Here is a 13,636-nt window from a genome sequence, read left to right as displayed (position 1 = left end):
TTGCAGGTTGGTACTTTCAGTCCTATCCCCGGAACTGGGAGAGGTGAGAGAGGCTGGAAGTTGAATGGATCAGGAATGACCTATGACTTAAACAGCCATGACCATGTAAGGAAGCCTCCATAAAAACCTGAAAGAGGCCCTGGCTGGTTAGCTCAGCGGTAGAGCGTCGGCCTGGCGTGCGGGGGACCCGGGTTCGATTCCCGCCAGAGCACATAGGAGAAGCGCCCATTTGCTTCTCCACCCCCCCCCCCCTCCTTCCTCTCTGTCTCTCTCTTCCCCTCCTGCAGCAAGGGCTCCATTGGAGCAAAGATGGCCCGGGTGCCTGGGATGGCTCCTTGGCCTCTGCCCCAGGCGCTAGAGTGGCTCTGGTCGCGGCAGAGCGACGCCCCGGAGGGGCAGAGCATCGCCCCCTGGTGGGCAGAGCGTCGCCCCTGGTGGGCGTGCTGAGTGGATCCCGGTTGGGTGCATGCGGGAGTCTGTCTGACTGTCTCTCCCCGTTTCCAGCTTCAGAAAAATACAAAAAAAGCAAAACAAAACCCTGAAAGGATGGGGTTTGGAGAGCTTCCAGTTTGGTGACCAGGCGGAGGTTTGGAGAGCGATGTGCTCATAGAACATGGAAGCTCCTACCACGCACCTGGCCCCATGCATCTCTTCCGTGTGGCTATTCCTGAGGTATATATATCCTTTTACACTAAACTGGTGATCTTGTAAGGCCAATCTTTTTCTGGTTTCTTTGAGCCGCACTAGCAAATTAACGGAGCCCAAGGAGGGAGTTATTGGAGGCTCTGATCTATAGCGATTAGGTCGGAAGCACACAGGGGATAGCCTGGGGTTTTACCTCATATCTGAAGTGTGTGTATGTGTGTGTGTGTGTCCGTCTGTTTGTCTGTCTTGTAAGGCTGAACCCTTAACCTGTGGGACCTGAGGCTATCTGCAGGTAGTGTCAGAAATTGGGTTGAAGTGTCAGAGTCCCAGCTGGTGTCTTAAGAATTTCTGGTCGGTATGGGGAACCCCTCTCCCCAATTGAAATTGGTTGTTAGAATCTTTATTAGACCTGAGTACATTTCCTGACTGCCGGTATTTGGGGAATTTTCTGCCACATCATTTGTGTCCTTGCAGAGCTAACCAGTTGGTCGGTGCTCAGGGCAGAGACTCCATGGGCACTGAGAACAGCGTGACTGAGTTTGTGTTGTTGGGCCTTTTCCAGAGCAGGGAATTACAGCATGTGTGCTTTGTGGCCTTCTCCCTCTTCCACATGCTCACTGTCCTGGGGAACCTTCTGGTCATCATCACCGTCAATGCCAGCGAAGCCCTGCATGCTGCCGTGTACTTCTTCCTAAGCCACTTGTCCTTTGCTGACATGTGCTATCCAGCTGGTACCACACCCAAGATGACCACTGACACCTTCATGGAGCACAAGACCATCTCCTTCAATGGCTGCATGACCCAGCTCTTTTCTGCCCACTTCTTTGCTGGCACTGAGATCTTTCTCCTCACAGCCGTGGCCTATGATCTCTACGTGACCATCTGTAGGCCCCTGCACTACGCAACCATCATGGATCGACGGAAGTGTGGCTTGTTGGTGGGGACCTCTGGGGTGGCTGGCTCCCTCCATTCCATTCTGCAGACCCTCCTCACAGGGCAGCCTCCATTTTGTGGGCCCAGTGTGATTGACAGCTTCTTCTGTGACGTGCATGCCCTACTGAAGCTGGCCTGTGCAGACACCTATGTGATGGGGCTCACTGTGGTGGCCAGCAGTGGCCCGGTCTCTGTAGTGTCCTTCATCATCCTTACTATGTCCTATGTGGTCATCTTACTGAAGCTGAGAAACCGGTCCTCTGAGGGAGGGCCGCCACGAAGCTCTCTCCGCGTGTGGCTCACATGTCATTACTGTCCTTTTGGCCCTTGTGCCCACCATGTTCCTGTACATTCCTTCCTCTGTCACCCCAGCTGCTGACAAAGTTGTCATCCTCTTTAACAGTGTCATGCCACCTTTGCTGAACCCTCTGATCTCCAGCCAGAGGAGCAATGAGGTGAAAAATGCCATGAAGGAAGTGTTGGGGTCAAAGGGGGTTTGGGGGAGAAGTGACACTCCAGGGACTCTCATCCAGCCTGGAGCTTGGAAGACTTCCTGTTTTGTAGCATCCAACATAGGCTTTGCACCTGCAGTTTGACACTTGCAATGACAGCTGTCCTCCTAGCTCGTTTTTTGTAAAAATTAAATTTATTGGGGTGACATAATAAGGTCATACAGGTTTCAAGTGTACATTTCCATGATACATGATCTGCATATTGTGTTGTGTGCCCACCACGCAAAGTCAGATCATCTTCTGTCACCGTGTATTTGACTCCCCTTACTTACCCTTGACCACCCCCTGCCCTTCCCTCTGGTAACCACCGTGCTGTCGTCTGTGTCTGTGAGTTTATCTCCTAGCTCTTTTCATAATAATAACCCCAGAGGTTTCTTCCATCCTTCATTCATTAAACACTGAGTGTCTGCAATAAGTGAGGTACAGGCAGCCCTCGGTTATGGACGAGGTTTTCCCATGGAGCCAACCATTGGCCTGTGTCTAACACTTAACTTTATTCTGCCTTTTGGTTGATCAGTAGTACTGGTTGGACTATTTCTTTTACTGAGCTAACTAAGGATAGACTCTGAATGTACTTAGAAGTTTGGAAACGTGATCACACTGTGGATGTGGATGTTTACAAGCACATGGAGCTAGCCCTGCAGAACGGGCCACTGTACTGTGAACCCACACTGTCACCTGAGAACCGAGAGCTTAGTCAAACCCACAGTTCTCTAATCCAGTAACTTCAGTGTTTAAAACAGTTCTACCCATAGGAAAACACTTTCTCTTGTGTCTTGTATCTTTTTTTTCTAAAGGGTAATTTTATATTCCCAGAGGCTTAAGTATCCTGCTTTCTGAAGTTGATGGGAAGGGCCCGCCTACTCCTTTGGTTACAGTCTAACTCTGCTTCTATTCCGTAGCATGAACCACATAGAGTGTCTCACCGAACACTGTGAATGAGGGACAGGAGGTGTCAACTCAGCTTCCATTACGTTCTGTAGTGTTAGCGAGTTGAGGAGATGTAGTCATATGTCATTTCCTTGCCTAACAAGGATTCTCCAATGCAATCCTTCATTCACGTTCCGTCTAATCTTCTCTCTCTCTCTCCTATCTAATAGCTGATCTATGAGCACATCTTAGCTCAACTTCAAAACAGACCCCATCTTGAAGAGTCCTAGCACAGTCCGCCTTTTCTCTGCCACAGAGATGCAGCTCTAAGCCCTGAGCAGGATGCGTGGAGAAGCCGTCTGAGGACGTTGAAAAGTAAGTAATAGCAGGCACAGAGGAGGAGAAGATCAGATTGGAAGTTTCTGACTTTTCCCCTCTGTATCACTTGGTCTGGGCTCAGAAGCTGTGCACTAGTGGAGCGTGCCCTGGGTTCATGCAGAAAGGGGACCGCTGTCTTGTTGATCAGACACGTGGGGGAGGGGGTGTATCTCTTGGGAAGAGAGCCCCCTCACTGCTCTCTCCTGTCCCAGACAGTCCTGTGGCAGAGAAGCAGTGCCTCATACTCTCAGGCAGGGGGACCTTTCTGTTTGTCTATAGGACCCAGGATCACAAGAGGATGGGGAAATCCTCATTGCTTTTGTCCTCTTTGTGTCCTCCTGATCTTGGCTGTTGACACAAACTCAGTTGTGGGAAGTATGCAGCTCAGTGAGAAAACTAAAACCAAGTTTCCAGAGGCAGAAAGCATCAGGGTGATAAAAAAGAGGAGGGCACTGAAGAGAGTCACCCTGTAATGTTGTGTGCAAATCGCAGGGCTCGCCTCTGAGCCGCAAATGTGTGAAATCTGAATTTAGCATCCCAAAGCCATTGAGAAGGATGTTGCAGGTAAAACTGTCAAGTCCCAGGATGGCCACTAGGTGGCGCACATGTGAGACAGAACCGAACAACACTGGATTTATAATTGAACTGACATTGGAATTACAGCCCACAGAAGGTGGGTTGGAAATTGCAGTCTGGTACCAACAAGATTCATTGCCTGCTAAAACTAAAAATTCAGAATTCTCCTTAATTTAAAAAAATACCAGAGTATCACAACATAATATTTGAAAAAAATAATGACTGAAAATGGACAAAATAGGTGAAAGATACATATACTTGCAGGTTCAAGAAGTTAGACCTTGATAACATTATACTGAGTGAAATAAATAAATCAGAAAAAACTAAGAACTATATGATTCCATACATAGATGGGACACAAGAATGAGACTCAGAGACATGGACAAGAGTGTGATAGTAATGGGAGGGTGAGGTAGGGTGGGGGGTGGGGGAGGGGCACAAAGAAAACCAGATAGAAGGTGACAGAAGACAATCTGACTTTGAGTGAGGGGTATGCAACATAATTAAATGTCAAAATAATCTGGAGATGTTTTCTCTGAACGTATGTACCCTGATTTATCAAAGTCACCCCATTAAAATTAATAATAAAAAAAAGAAGTTAGAAAATCTCAAACTGAATGAACTTAAGCATATCCACCCCAGACACTTCATAGTATCAAGATTTCTAGCCCATCCGGGACCCTTTGTATGTTTTCCCAGTCACATCTCTCTCTTCCCTCAAGGTTAATACTATGTAATGCTTGTGATAAAACTTTACTTTTTAAAAATACTCTTATACATTTACCATGTAAGTACACATCCCTAGATTGGGCTATTTTTATATTTTAAATAGATGCAGCCATACAGTATGTAGTCTTTTGGGGTTGTTTTCTTTGGCTCAACATCGTGTTTGTGAGTCGTTCATGTTATTGCACCTATTACTTAGCGTCACTGCTGTGTTAGTCTGTTGTATGCATGGACCATAATTTTATCCACCCAATTGATGATGAATATTTAGGTTGCTACCCATTTTGTGCTATTACAAATAGCTCTAGTAACACTCTCAGTGATGTGTCTTTTAGATTTATACCTTGGAGTGGAGTTTCTGGGTAATAGGTTCTACGGGTATTTGACACGAGCTGACAATCTCCAGTAGTTTTTCAATATGTACTTAAAAAGCATTTCCAGCGGCAGCATATGAGAGATACCATTCCTTCGTATTGACGACAAACAACAGTACTGGCAGTCCCTTTAATTTTAGCCATGCAGGGGGAGCATTGCAGTAGTGTTTTATCGTGGTTCTGCATCACGTTTCTCAGATGATTAAAAAAGTGAATCCCTCCATCCCTTTACTGGCCACTTCTTTGCTGAAGTGCTGTTCAAATCGCGTGTGGTTGTCTGTCTTTGTCTTATTGATTTGTAAGAGATCTTTATACATTCTATATTAGTCCTAGTTTTCTGCAGAGCAGAAGCTAAAAAAAAGTAGACGTGTAAGAGATTTATCAGGAGAAATGGGGGAGGGAAGGTGGGAAGGGCGACCAGGAATGATGCAGGTCTGACTCCTATGAACGAGAGAGGGAGAAAAGGAAGGGCATAGACTACAATGTAGTTCCAAGGTAGTGTTTTCAAGGCTCAGAATTTTTTGAGGTAAAAATGAAGTCCGTCAATAGATCAGTGGATAAATATTATATATAAGTTGTAGTCCATATATACAATGGAATTTTACTCAGCTATAAAAAAGAAGAATCATACCATTTGCAACAACAGAGATGGATGTAGAGGGTATTGTGCTAAGTGAAATAAGTCAGAGAGATAAGGACAAATACCATATTATTTCACTTATATGTGGAATCTAAGGAGCAAAATAAAAAGGCAAAACAAACAGACTCCTAGACAAAGAAAGCAGACTGAGGGTTGCCAGAGGGAATGGGGGTTGGGGCTGGGTGAAAAAGGTAAAGGGATTAAAAAAATAGAAGTTAGTAGTTACAGAACAGTAATGGGGATATAAAGCCCAGCATAGGGACTATAGTAAATAATATTGTAATAACTATGTACGGTGTCAGGCAGGTACCTGACATATAGGGAAACCACTTTGTAATGTATATGATTGTCTAACCAATATGCTCTACACCTGAATCTAACACAAAATAATATTGAATGTAGACTATAATTGAAAAACAAAATTAAAAATACAAGTGAAGAGTACAGATTGGAGGCTGGGGAATGAGATTTTGAAGAAAGTGGAAAACGTTTTAAATCGTCCTTGAGGAAGATTGGATAAAAGTGTTGATAAAAGAAATATAGTAAGCTTGCTGGGCAGTGTTAATGGGCCTTTTGAAGTTGCTGATAAGTTGATAATAGACTAAGTCCTCCCTATTGGAAGCTTTCAGGGAACGGGTTTGGAGAAGGCTTGGAATGCTCCTGTCACTCAGTATTGCGGGATTCCTGTATGTGTGCCAAACAGGCAAGAATAGTTAACATGTAAATGGTCACAAGTTTTATGGAGAAAGAATGTGCTGCATGTGTAAGTATTAGAAATGTATACATGCCAATACTTAGCATTAAAAATATATATTCAACCTGACCAAGTGGGGGCACAGTGTATAGAGCGTCAGATTGGGATGCAGAGGACCCAGGTTCGAAACCCTGAGGTCGCTGGCTTGAGTGAGGGATCAAGACATGACCCCAAGGTCACTGGCTTGAGCAAGGGGTCACTCGCTCTGCTGCAGCCCCCCTTCCCCATGTCGAGGAGCATATGAGAAAGCAACCAATGAACAAGGTGCCGTGTGAAGAATTGATGCTTCTCATCTCTCGCCCCTCCTGTCGATCTGTCCCTGTCTCTCACAAAAATACATAAATAAATAAATAAATTCATATATTTATACATTCATATGTTCCATAATTTGCTTCTGTGATTATTTTTGTTGGTGCTCCTGCATTGTTTTGGAGGCGGCTGTGCCCCTTTTAGAGTATAAGTTGCATGTGCCAGGGACAGGGACCACATCTGTCTTACTCCCGTTGATACTCCTGGCGTGTAGTAAAGCGCCGGAGAAAGTCCTTACGGGATGATTGACGTGGTGGAAGAGCGATTTCAATTCAGGTCCTTCTGACACGTTTCCCTGACCTTTTAGCACACTGCACAGTGGGGGGCGTGGATAAAGGGGCGAATCTTTTCTCGCAGCTTTATGGGGTGAGATGAAAGAGGTGAGGTACGTGGAAGGACCTAGAACCCGTGCTGAAGATGCTCAGTCAATGCTGTTGATTTTTACTTTTGTCCCCTCAGCGATTTCCCTAAAGTAGCTGACCCTCTAATACCAGTTTCTGAAATACCGCAATTCCCTTTTCCTCCTGACACTTTGTGGACGATCCCTCAAGACACTACAAGGACAAAGGACTCTTCTAGGAGGCAGACTAGAGAGGTCACTCCTTGTGGGACCAAACCTGTATTCAAAGGGACTAATTAGATGATGCCATCAGCATGGTTTCGACCTGTGAACGCGGCAAAAGCTAGTTCTAACACTGTTACAGCAAGTGAGTCTGTGAGGAGGGAGGGGCTCCCTCGGGGAGACGAGGGCACAGAGGCCGGGTCTCCCGGTATCCTCAGCCGCACCTTTAAACAGCCCTCTGCGGGCAAGGAGAGAGAGTTCTCGGAGACTGTGCTATGAGTGTTCTCGGCAGAAAGCAGAGCTAAGATGCCAGCTCCTCCTCCTGTGAAAGCCTCCTCCCGGGCGTTAGCGGCAGTGCAGTTTTGGCTTGTGGAAGACAGAGTAGTAACGGAAGCTGGTGCTTACGCGGGAAAGGGCAGAGGAGTAACCTGGAGCCACGCCTGACCCGGGTCCCAGCTGTGCCCGTGCTGTGAATCGATCACGTCACTTCACTTTGGACCAGCTGCACCTCAACTCTCTGAGTCTTCAACCCACCATCTTTAAAAGGGAAACAATGGGGAGAAGAGGATTTTAAATGTCATAGGGTTCTTCCGCAAAGTAGAGGGAAATGGAGGAAGAAACGAATTCCCAGCTGCTTGTAACTGAATGACTTCCTTTTGGGTTTTCACCTAACTACGGTTCTAAGAAGCTTTCAGTTCAGATGAAGCTCTATAATGGGTAGCAATCGCCTAAGCTGTGCTTTGTTTCAGTGTAGAACACAATTCGGGTTTCATTTAGAAGTTTAATCATGTGCAGCAGTAAAATTGGGGGGTGCTGTGCTTGACGCTTCACGGTTCCACGAAGTTAGGATGTAACAAATCCCCAAACCTGGCGACCTGCTGATGGCCTCAGATCCAGTCAACGTAAGTTTTCTAAAATCTACTTTAAACATTAAAAGAAAAGTGCAACTCAAATAAAAATGCTGTGGAGTAACTTTACTCACATCTTGTTACTGTCCATGAAGTAATTTTGTTTCTCATGGAGACTTTTTTTCTTTGCCAGTCACAGCAATGAATCAGCTTAACATTTTTATTGTTGAGCATGTAAATTTATTATTTGGCTAAATTGTAACTTATTCATATGGATGGTATTTTCTCTACTTTTTTGTTCTGTACAGGGATCAGTATTAGAGCATTTTTCATATTTATAATAAAATTATACCCTTATCAATACCCGCTTAGTTTTGAGTGCATACACTTAGGTCCTTGGTATCCTAAGCCACGTGAGGAATTTGTTGCCGATGGTGTTGTTGATGGTGATATCAGAGGTTCCATTTATTAAATGTTTATCACAGCCAGGCTTGGTACAAACATTTGACATGTACCGTTTTCATTTGCTTTTTTCTGTGACCTCAGGGCAGAGCAATATTCTCAGTTTCATTTTGTAGATAAGAACATTGAGGCTTTGAACGGTTACCCATGTGTATACAGTCAATACATGGCAGAGGAGGGAGTCACACCCAGGTGAGTTTAAGTGACAGTTTAGTACAGCCAAGCCCGCAGACTCTGTAGCTAGAGCGCCTGCCAGCTCTGTCACAAGCTAAGCTTCTGTAAGTTGCTGGATGTGTGCCTGGCTTTCTTCTTCTGCTCAGTGGGGACAGAGACAGGGATCTGCCCCACGGGGATGCGGTAAGGGTTGAATGAACAGATGCATGTGGGCAGTTAGGACAGTGCTTGGCAAAGACTAAGTGCCACCCAGGTGCTTGCCCTTTCTAACTGCTGTCATGCTCTTGGCCATAAAGCTCTACTTGGAAAAGGTCCCCACCAGGTTGTCACTTGCAGAAGCTGTATTTGCCTTCTTGCAACAAAGCTTGGAGAGAAAAGAAGGGGCCAGTTTCCTGATCAACGCAGACATCTCTCCAGTGTCTCCTATACCTGGGTGTCTCTTCCTTCCTCTGACACTTAAGTGATTTTCTTTTAATTCCCATCAGACTGAGCTTCAAGTCTTCAGCAAGTTGAGAGATTTAGCTCCCTGAAGAATCTCTGTGTTTTTAGGAAAATGATAGATTGGTGCAGGTGAGATGACAGTTTTTTGTTTAACCCAGACTAAGCTAGGCGAAGGTATCTCCTTCACCCAGACTAAGCTAGGCACAGGCATCTCCTTAACCCAGACTAAGCTAGGCGCAGGCGTCTCCTTCACCCAGAGTAAGCTAGGCGCAGGCATCTCCTTCACCCAGACTAAACTAGGCATCTCCTTAACCCAGACTAAGCTAGGCGCAGGCATCTCCTTCACCCAGAGTAAGCTAGGCATCTCCTTAACCCAGACTAAGCTAGGCACAGGCATCTCCTTAACCCAGACTAAGCTAGGCACAGGCGTCTCCTTAACCCAGACTAAGCTAGGCACAGGCGTCTCCTTAACCCAGACTAAGCTAGGCGCAGGCGTCTCCCTAACCCAGACTAAGCTAGGCGCAGGCATCTCCTTCACCCAGACTAAGCTAGGCGCAGGCATCTCCTTCACCCAGACTAAGCTAGGCGCAGGCATCTCCTTCACCCAGACTAAGCTAGGCGCAGGCATCTCCTTAACCCAGACTAAGCTAGGCGCAGGCGTTTCCTTCACCCAGACTAAGCTAGGCGCAGGCATCTCCTTCACCCAGACTAAGCTAGGCGCAGGCATCTCCTTCACCCAGACTAAGCTAGGCGCAGGCATCTCCTTCACCCAGACTAAGCTAGGCGCAGGCATCTCCTTCACCCAGACTAAGCTAGGCGCAGGCATCTCCTTCACCCAGACTAAGCTAGGCGCAGGCATCTCCCTAACCCAGACTAAGCTAGGCGCAGGCATCTCTTTCACCCAGACTAAGCTAGGCGCAGGCGTCTCCTTCACCCAGACTAAGCTAGTCGCAGGCATCTCCTTAACCCAGACTAAGCTAGGCGCAGGCATCTCCTTCACCCAGAGTAAGCTAGGCACAGGCATCTCCTTCACCCAGACTAAGCTAGGCGCAGGCATCTCCTTAACCCAGACTAAGCTAGGCGCAGGCATCTCCTTCACCCAGACTAAGCTAGGCATCTCCTTCACCCAGACTAAGCTAGGCATCTCCTTAACCCAGACTAAGCTAGGCATCTCCTTAACCCAGACTAAGCTAGGCACAGGCGTTTCCTTCACCCAGACTAAGCTAAGCGCAGGCATCTCCTTAATATTATTAGCAGAATGAAGCGTGAGTGGGAATATTCTGCCGGATGAGATTCTAATTTCCAGCTGGTTAGGACAGGGCTTGTGTTCTCCCTGCCCCCGTGGCTTCCTTTATGTAGCGAGTACGCAGCTAACCGCTTGATGGAATCTTTCACTGAGGCTCACCAAACTTTTTTTTTCTTTTAATCTTTGACTCTTCCCTGTAGAACGAGACTAGTGCTTTAACTACAAGGATTTGTACCAGACCCAAGGAAAGAAAAATGCAGAGTATGTAAAGTATACAAAGCAAGGGGGAGGAGTAATTTAAGTTGGCTTCCAAGACCTGAGCTTGTTTGTCCACAGCCTGGGCGCGGAGCGGGAGTGAGTGAGCGAGGAGAGAGATGGAGAAGTTGGGCGAGCCTCCAGCAGCAACCCAGGCAGTTTCTCCCCGTCCTGCTTTAGTTGGTTTGACATCAATCTGTGTCACTATCGGCAACACCTGCAACAGGACGTGTAGCAAACCTTATTGCACAGTCCAAGAAGAGAGATTTAACGCAAAGGGTATGGACTGTACATGCAGGCGTTTCAGGAGGTCCAGAAGATCCGTGGTTTTCTCAAGTGCCATCATGTCTGTGTAGAACCATTCTGCAGTTGTCAGGGAGGCGCTGGTTGGGTTAGAAAACCCATGTCTACCAAATGTCCAATGTTAGTACTAACAAAAGATATTAAAACGTAGATAATTAAGTTATTTTTTTTCCTGTAATAACTTAGATATCTAGTGCCCAGTGATGCTAAAGTTAGCAGATAGACATATGCTGACATTTTGGGATTAACACAATAGACTGGTACAAGAATTTAGGAACAGACAGAGTTAAGAGGGGCAAATGGAAGTGGGTGTAGATCAGAGAAAACTTGCAACATTTTCCTTGTGGGATTAGTTCTGTCATGATCATTTTTCTCTCTTGACTTCATAGGCAACACTGTACCTGCATTCTCAGGGTCCTTTGGACGATGGAAATATCACACAATATCACAGAATTTTTCATGCTGGGACTGTCACAGAAGCCAGAAATACAGAGAGTTCTTTTTGTGGTCTTTTTGATCATCTATGTGGTCACAGTTTGTGGCAACATGCTCATCGTGGTCACCACCATCTCCAGTCCCACCCTAGCCTCTCCCATGTATTTCTTTCTGGCCAACCTGTCCTTTATTGACACCTGTTATTCTTCCTCTCTGGCCCCTAAACTCATCGCTGACTCCTTGTACGAGGGGAGAACCATCTCTTATGAGAGTTGCATGGCTCAGCTCTTTGGAGCTCATTTTCTGGGAGGTGTTGAGATCCTTCTGCTCACGGTGATGGCCTACGACCGCTACGTGGCCATCTGCAAGCCCCTGCACTACACGGTCATCATGACCAGGCATCTCTGTGCCCTGCTGGTGGCGGTGACTTGGCTGGGGGGCTTCCTCCATTCATTGGTTCAGCTCCTCCTGGTCTTCCAGTTGCCCTTCTGTGGGCCTAACATAATCAACCACTTTGTCTGTGACTTGTACCCCTTGCTGGAACTCGCCTGCACGAACACCCATGTCATCGGTCTGCTGGTGGTGGCCAACAGCGGTGTGATCTGCCTGTTGAACTTCCTCGTGCTGGCCGCCTCCTACGTTGTCATCCTGCACTCCCTGAGGTCGCACGGTGAGGTGGGGAGGCGCAGAGCCCTCTCCACCTGCGGGGCCCACTTCACGGTCGTCGCCTTGTTCTTCGTGCCCTGTCTGTTTACTTACATGCGCCCTTCCTCCACTTGCCCTCTGGACAAACACATGGCAGTGTTTTACGGCATTCTGACGCCTATGTTGAATCCACTCATTTATACCCTGAGAAATGAAGAGGTAAAAAATGCCATGAGAAAGCTCTTCACACAAAGTAAGAAACGGAAAGTGGAGAATGAGTGGTAAAGCGGGAAATAAAAGTGACATTGTTGCTGTAAGTGGGTCAGTCCAAACCTTTTTTTTTGCGACCGTACATCACCTGATGTCATCTTGTCCACTCATCCATCATCGTGGGCTTTCATGGGTTACTTCCTCTTTTCACTTGAATTGCATAATTCGATTATAAAAGAACTTTATGAAATAGATAGGACATGAAGGATTATTATCCCTGTTTTAGAAATGAGAAAAATGTCCCCCGATGTGGTTAACTGATTAATTAAGTGTATCTAGCTTTGAAGTGCTTAAACCTAAACTCACAATTAGTTATTTGTGATTGATCATCCAGATTTTTAAATAGCAATCCATGTTAATATCATTCGACCCTGTGTAAGAGTGGAGTTGTGTAAGTGTGTGGCAAGATACTACCCGAGGCAGTCAACCTCACACTTAGCAACGTGGAGGAGTCTGTCTGCCTCTCGGCCTGGCTTCTATCTGTCACCCTTCGTGTCAGCAACAGTCTGGCTGCTGCCCTGGTGCAGAGAGTGTCAGACTGTGGCTCTGCAGCGAGATCAACCTAAGTGTGATTCTATTTCCTGTGGTTACTCGTGGCGTGACCTTGAGTAAGTGGCTAAATCTTCATAAGCCTCTGATGCTTGTCTTTGAAATAAATGAAGAGAACAATGTCTGAAGTGTTACTGTGAGAATTAGGTGAGATGATCTACGGAAAGTTCTTAGATTTCTGGCACAGGTACCCCCAACACGTTTCACCCTGATGTTATTGTTCGCACCTCAGCCTTTCCCTACCCTCCCGTAAGGAGAGTGCTTTCTTTTGCTTTTCTATTTCTACTAAGTGTGAAATATGCTGTGCTTAGAACTGAGTGGTTTATTTTTTCCAATGATGCCAAGTGGACTTGCGTTCTTCCTCTTTCTGTTTGAAACTCCAAGGGATTCTACTGTCCTGGAATTGGAAACATCTGTCTGTGTTCATTCCATTCTTTTCCTGGTTTTACAAATTCTGACTATCTCCCTTCCCGGGTTTCACCCTTTAGGATTGTAGGCTCCCATAATTTATAATAAACTTATCCTTTGTTTGACAGATAATCTGTAATTCACCATTATATCCACTTTTTACACTATAAAAACCTGGAAATTAATATGAAAAGCAATTTAGCTCTATTGTAAGTATTCAAAATTAGTCTCTAATAACTATTAAATTCAGGAGATCATCAGGAAATAATAGTTTTACCTCAAAATTCTATTTATAACAAAAACAACAGTTGCTAAGTTCTT

General features: G+C 46.0%; 2 protein-coding genes across 2 annotated transcripts; both read left to right on the top strand.

Annotated features, from left to right (window-relative positions):
- Window positions 1-1,156: 1,156 nt before the first annotated feature.
- OR4S1 (olfactory receptor family 4 subfamily S member 1) lies at window positions 1,157-2,997 on the top strand. The gene is given in 4 exon segments (XM_066360051.1): window positions 1,157-1,843; window positions 1,845-2,058; window positions 2,061-2,138; window positions 2,993-2,997. Coding segments are annotated over 4 exon segments (984 nt in total).
- Window positions 2,998-7,634: 4,637 nt separating this feature from the next.
- LOC136387947 (olfactory receptor 4C3-like) lies at window positions 7,635-12,373 on the top strand. Its single transcript, XM_066360050.1, has 3 exons — window positions 7,635-8,181; window positions 8,706-8,781; window positions 11,398-12,373. The coding sequence occupies exons 2-3, from the start codon at window positions 8,756-8,758 to the stop codon at window positions 12,371-12,373; spliced, it is 1,002 nt and encodes a 333-aa protein (XP_066216147.1). The 5' UTR covers window positions 7,635-8,181; window positions 8,706-8,755.
- The last annotated feature ends 1,263 nt before the right edge of the window (window positions 12,374-13,636 follow it).

This window comes from Saccopteryx leptura, chromosome 1 (assembly GCF_036850995.1).
Source record: "Saccopteryx leptura isolate mSacLep1 chromosome 1, mSacLep1_pri_phased_curated, whole genome shotgun sequence".
NCBI classification, from domain to species: domain Eukaryota; kingdom Metazoa; phylum Chordata; class Mammalia; order Chiroptera; family Emballonuridae; genus Saccopteryx; species Saccopteryx leptura.
This window is presented reverse-complemented; position numbering and strand designations above follow the sequence as displayed.